Source organism: Rhinopithecus bieti, unplaced genomic scaffold (genome assembly GCF_001698545.2).
Source record: "Rhinopithecus bieti isolate Rb0 unplaced genomic scaffold, ASM169854v2 scaffold_574, whole genome shotgun sequence".
Lineage (NCBI taxonomy): Eukaryota > Metazoa > Chordata > Mammalia > Primates > Cercopithecidae > Rhinopithecus > Rhinopithecus bieti.
The window spans coordinates 4,522,081-4,528,571 of NW_016803605.1; the positions used below are offsets into that span (position 1 = coordinate 4,522,081).

At 46.5% G+C, this 6,491-nt stretch overlaps 1 protein-coding gene across 1 annotated transcript in view; it reads right to left on the bottom strand.

Annotated features, from left to right (window-relative positions):
* The window catches only part of DNAH10 (dynein axonemal heavy chain 10), a 189,967-nt gene that overhangs the window by 54,387 nt on the left and 129,089 nt on the right, over positions 1-6,491 (bottom strand). Inside the window, 4 exon segments of the mRNA XM_017888965.1 lie at positions 1,155-1,322; positions 1,802-1,895; positions 2,837-3,009; positions 5,267-5,527. Coding sequence (XP_017744454.1) covers positions 1,155-1,322; positions 1,802-1,895; positions 2,837-3,009; positions 5,267-5,527 — 696 coding nt within the window.

The following is a 6,491-nucleotide window of genomic DNA, read 5'->3' on the forward strand; positions in this document are numbered from 1 at the left end:
GTAGGGACATGGATGAAGCTGGAAACCATCATTCTCAGCAAACTATCGCAAGAACAGAAAACCAAATACCGCATGTTCTCACTCATAGGTGGGAACTGAACAATGAGACACAGGAAGGGGAACATCACACACCGGGGCCTGTTGTGGGGTGGGGGTGGGGGGAGGTATAGCATTAGGAGATATACCTAATGTAAATGACAAGTTAATGGGTACAGCACACCAATATGGCACAAGTATACATATGTAACAAACCTGCACGTTGTGCACATGTACCCTAGAACTTAAAGTATAATAATTTTTAAAAAATAGAATTTAAAACCCAGCACGGTGGCTCATGCCTGTAATCCTAGCACTTTGGGAGGAGGGAGGATAACTTGAGCCCAGGAGTTCGAGACCAACCTGGGCCATGGAGCAAGACTCCGTCTCTACAAAATAAAACAAAACATTAGCTGGGCACGGTGATATGTGCCCATAGTCGTGGCTACTTGGGAGGCTGAGGCAGGAAGATCACTTGAGCCCAGGAGGTTGAGGCTGCAGAGAGCCGTGATCATACCACTGCACTGTGGCCTGGGTGACAAAGACCGACCCTGTCTCTAAGTAAATAAATAAATAAATAATGTCTTAAAGGATCACTGGATTTTAAGAGACAGACTCCCTCCTTTTGTCCAGAGGAGATTAAGAATGGAAGAAAGATTTTTCTGAACATCTACAGTAGTTAAAATAATTAAACTGTTTGGGTCTCCGAGATTAATCTAGCTTTCACAATCAAGATTTCCATCTGCTGGGCTCTGACTGGCCAGCAGTGACCCAAAGCAGGCAACAAGGCTCATCTCATGAATTAAATGAAAATGAATATCAGGGAGTCAAACAAGTGGTTCCCAAACCTGGCTGTGCACCAGAATTGGGGACCCTCCACGGACCCAGCACAGCACATCTCACGGGGTGGCTGCCCAGGAGTCTGCTTAACAATTTCCTAATGTCACTCCCAAGCATGCTGGATGTGGGAGCCACCGGACCAGACACAAGTCCATATTTCAAGCCCTCAGACAGAGCCACAGGTGTTAGGCTCCTGGGTACCCACGCAATGTTCAGCTCCCGCTTGGCCCATGCTCAGGAGAAAGTGAGCCCACGGACAGGGTGGGGCTCATCCCCACCTGGAACAGAGCCTTGGCCGCCTCGTAGTCCTGGATGTCTTCATAAATGCGTGGTTCTCCCTCATGCAGAGCCATCCGGAAGTCTCCAAACAATATGGGATCCCTCATCACCACCTCCACGTCATCGTTGAAATGTTCCGTAACCAAATCACCTAAGTGCTGTTGTACCTTGAAACAGAAGCCCACTTAAGGACCCAAACAATCAAGATTTCCATCTGCTGGGCTCTGACTGGCCAGCAGTGACCCAAAGCAGGCAACAAGGCTCATCTCATGAATTAAATGAAGATGAATATCAGGGAGTCAAACAAGTGGTTCCCAAACCTGGCTGTGCACCAGAATTGGGGACCCTCCACGGACCCAGCACAGCACATCTCACGGGGTGGCTGCCCAGGAGTCAGTACACGAGCTAAAACTTGTTAGGAACAGAGGATATGCTATTATTATCTAAAATCATTTGCATTCTATTTTTTTTTCAGTTGCCGCAAGGCGCTTAATAACCAACCCACCCTCCTTTGCCCCATTGATCTCTCGTGCCTATTTTTCTGCAATTCGTGTCCTATATAAAAACACTTTTGGCGCTTGTTTATTTTCCTGAGTAGAATGTTCTGGCTGAGTTTTGCACTTGCTGGTGCACTGGAAGTACTAACCAGCTGCTTGTCTGTTTCACTGATCAGCCGGTCGTGGAAGACTCTCAGACATTCATTCCTCCAGACTCTCACCATCTGGGCCACCGTCTGGAATCTGCAGAACGGAAGGGACAAAGGTCAGCCAGGAAGTCACCTGCAGGATCCCAGGGCTGACGGCTGTGACATTCAGACAGACACACAGGGCGCAACAAAAGCCCAACATTTCTCCAGTCCTGCCCGCCTAGTCTCATGTTAATGAAATCTAACCAGAGAATCCAACAAAAGCTAATAAAGTCAAGTCATCATCCGTAGCTTATCTTACTGTAGGAAAGAACAGTAGTAGTGGCCGACACCTCCTTTTCCTAAGAGCCAACTCCATCTGGTCTCAGTTCTAGAACTTTCCCTGCGTTCTAGCAAAGAACCGTCACTCCACCTGAAACACCTGGAGCTGCCCTCTCCTGACCGCCCCTGATATTCTACATGTTTCAAGGCACCAAAGAGCAGGATACATGAAAAATTCTCAACTCATTCTTCAGTATCTTCTGGATTCATAATATGAATCCACATAACTGGACTATGCTTGCAAATCCACACAGACTAAAGTAGACATTCATGTGAAGGTATAAGCCTAGTTTTAATGGAGGATTTCCCTATACCGTGACTTAAATCCTTTCTGTCCTCTGCTTACTTCTCACAAAGACACACATCCTATAACCAACCAGCAACGACTGAGTTATGTGAGCAAACGGCTCCAGGCAGGCAAATTCCAACTTCAGAACTGAAAACGAGAGGTCAGCAACACAGTCCTGCCCAAGGGGTGTTGATAGGCCTGTCCACACTTCTGCTTCTCTTGGTTCTACCTGTTTCAATTCAAAGGCTTACAAAGCATCAAGCCTTAAGCCAAGCATTGGTCTCTCTTCTTCAACATAAGCAAAGACATTGGGTAATTAATTCATACAATGATTCATCAAATCCATCGATAAGCCCTCTGTCTTAAAAGAATAAGAAAACCATCATACCTGTGGGGCATATTTTAGTAAGAGAAACCAAACTCACCGCTCCGGGTTAGTGAGGACAAGACCATTAAAAACCCGTGAGAGATCTCGAAGGTTGAAGATGTAATGGAACTTCGACGGAGTGGGAGGTAGGTCTTGCACAATAATTTTGTAAAGTGCTAGCGTGCAGAATGTCAGCTTGCCACTCACAGCCACAATGCTTTCATGAAACGTCTGAAAAATGCAAAGACACCCCCCAACAGACAAATGTCCTTCAGTAGATGGATGAATGAACAAAACATGGCAGAGCCGTACAATGGAATATTACTGAGCTATAGAAAGGAATGAAGTTGACCACGCACAGTGGCTCACACCTGTAATCCCAGCACTTTGGGAGGCCAAGATGGGCAGATCACCTGAGGTCAGGAGTTCAAGGCCAGCCTGACTAACATGGTGAAACCCTGTCTCTACTAAAAATATAAACATTAGCTGGGTATGGTGGCGTGCACCTGTAATCCCAGCTACTTGGGAGGCTGAGGCAGGAGAATCTCTTGAACCCAGGAGGCGGAGCTTGCAGTGAGCTGAGATCACGCCATTGCACTCCAGCCTGGGTGACAGAGGGAGACTCCGTCTCAAAAAAACAAAACAAAACAAACTAGGAATGAAGCACTGACAGACACACACTGCAGCACGGATGACCCTCGAGAACATGATGTGGAGTGAAGCAAGCCAGGCACAGAAAGTCACGTGCTTTATGACTCTATTTACATGAAATACCCAACATGGAAAACTCCATAGAGACAAAAGGTAGATTCATGGTTCCTGGGAATGAGAGGTGGGATGGGAGTAAGTGCTAATGCGTATGGGTTTCCTTCCGGGGTGATGAAAATGTTCTGGAGTTAGACGGTACTGATGGTTGCATGACACTGTGAATGGACTAAATGCCACTGAATTGTATACTTTAAAATGACTATAATAACTAATTTTGTGTTATGTGATTATTATTATTTTTTGAGATAGGGTCTTGCTCTGTTTCCCAGGCTGGAGTGCAGTAGCATGATCACAGCTTACTGCAGCCTCCACCTCTTGGGCTCAAGTGATTCTCCCATCTCAGCCTCCCTTGTAGCTGGGACTACAGGACACTACTATATTTGGCTAATTGTTTAGTATTTTTTGTAGAGACAGGGTTTCACCACATTGCCCAGGCTGGTCTCAAATTGCTGGGATCAAGTGATCCGCTCTCCTTAGCCTCCCAAAGTGCTGGGATACAGGTGTGAGCCACCATGCCCAGCCATTATGTGAATTTTACTACTTATTTTTTATTTTTACTTTTTTTTATTATTTTATTTATTTATTTTAGATTGAGACTCTGTTGCCCATGCTGGAGTGCAATGGCACAATCTTGGTTCACTGAAGCCTTCACCTCCAGGTTCAAAGAATTCTCCTGCCTCATCCTCCCAAGTAGCTGGGACAACAGGTGCCCACCACCACACCCAGCTAATTTTTGTATTTTTAGTAGAGATGGGGTTCTGCCATGTTGACCAGGCTGGTCTTGAACTCCTGACCTCAAATGATCCACCTGCCTCAACCTCCCAGAGTGCTGGGATTACAGGCCTGAGCCACTGTGCCTGGCCTGATTTGTTTGTATTGCTCTAGATTTTCACACTAACAAGTCAACATGATGTGAAACCAAAGCCCCCAACCAGCCCTCAGTGGGAGTTTTGACTAGCACAGACCTCACAGTTTTGAAAGCAAATGTCTTCAGGTAGGGCATGAACGGGCCAGGTGCTCACAGTTCCTACTGGTCATGCCTGGCCACTCCACACCTTTATCTCAGCCACCTGGCCCCTGGAGCCTCCGAGTGTGCAGACCCCGCTTTAGCAGGGAAACGCCAGATCAGAAGAGGGTTGTTTAAATGAATAGGTTTCATTTGGAGGAGCCGAGTAAACCATAATAATAACAGCAGTAACTAGTAACTAATGAGTAGCTGCTATGCACTAGGCAGTGTGCACTAGGCAACCTTTACACACATTTTCTCTCCTGTCATCCTCCCAAAACCCAGTGAGGTGGGGACCGTCATGATCTCCCCACTCCAAATGAGAACGAGGTTAGGAGAGTTCAAGGGACCTGATCCCAGAGCAGAAGGGGACTGACTCCAGGGTCTCAGCCTGCTAGTTGATTCTTCGCTGTCACTCACTGTGGCATGAGCACCTCAGGGCCACATCAGGACTCCCACGAGCCCAAGGCACTTTTGCCTCCATGGACCCCTTCCTTCATAAAAACACATTACAATTACATTTTATAATGACATTGCATAAAGATGATTTTTTCTTCTGATTTTGAAAGAAATTAAAACATTTTCATAGGCCCTTGAAAGTATTGAGGGCCCTAGGCTTTGACCCTGCTGTGCCTAATGGGTAAGTCAGCCCTGCGTATGTTTCCTCCCAACACAAGGTCTTCCGGTTTAGACTTCTAATTAAAATCAAGTTACCGAGGTATGGCCTTTCAGGATGGAGGAATAAATTAAATGCAGAGACTCCTCTGAAGGAAACGGCACGCTGAAGACACTGAATAGTGAAATAAATCTCGGGTCAACTTCATTGCGGCCTCCTCCGGCTTTTCCCATTGCAGCGATAAAGCCAAGGTCTCGAATGCTTTTACAGTTCAGCTCCTTCCCACGGTCATATAAGTAGCCTTTTTCCAACAGCAGCTTCAGCAAGGCAATTGGCTGCTGCGTGCCATATTCATCCACCTTGATTTTTATAAAAAAGAAAAGAGAATAGTAGTATCGCAAAGCGGGAGTCAGAGAGGCCTTGGCTGACCATCCGAACTCAAGCTCATTTCTCCCGTCACTCTCCAGGGCACCTCGGTTTCAGTTTCACAGGGCTTCTCAAAGGTTGCAACTGTATATATCCATCTGTGATTGTGTTTTTTGAAGTTTGTCTCCCTTACGATACTACGGCTTCCTGAGGGCAGGAACTGCATAGGCGTTGACTACACAGCACCAGTCTCATAGGAAGAGCTGAATAAATATATGTTAATTCAATTAATGAACAGATGGATAGATGGATGGATGGGTGGATGGATGGACAGACAGATGAATGGACAAATGGATGGATGGGCAGATGGACAGACAAGAAGTCAACAGTGCAGTCCCACCCGGGGGTGTGATATGCCTGTCCACACATCAACACTTCTGCTTCTCTTGGTTTCACCTGTTTCAACTCAGGGGCTTACAAAGCATCAAGCCTTAAGCCAAGCATTTGTCCCTTTCTTCATTTAACATAAGCAAAGACATTGGGTAATTAATTCATACACTGATAATGACAGACAGATTGGCCCATCCATTGAATGGACAGATGGATGGACAGATGGATAGATGGATAGATGGATGGATGGATGGACGGACGGACGGACGGATGGATGGAGATGGATGGATGGATGGATGGATGGATGGATGGATGGATGGATGATGGATGGATGGATGGAGATGGATGGATGGATGGATGGATGGATGGATGGAGATGGATGGATGGATGGATGGATGGATGGATGATGGATGGATGGAGATGGATAGATGGATGGATGGATGGACGGACGGACGGACGGAGATGGATGGAGATGGATGGATGATGGATGGATGGATGGATGGAGATGGATGGATGGATGGATGGATGGAGATGGATGGATGGTGTGGATGGATGGATGGAGATGGA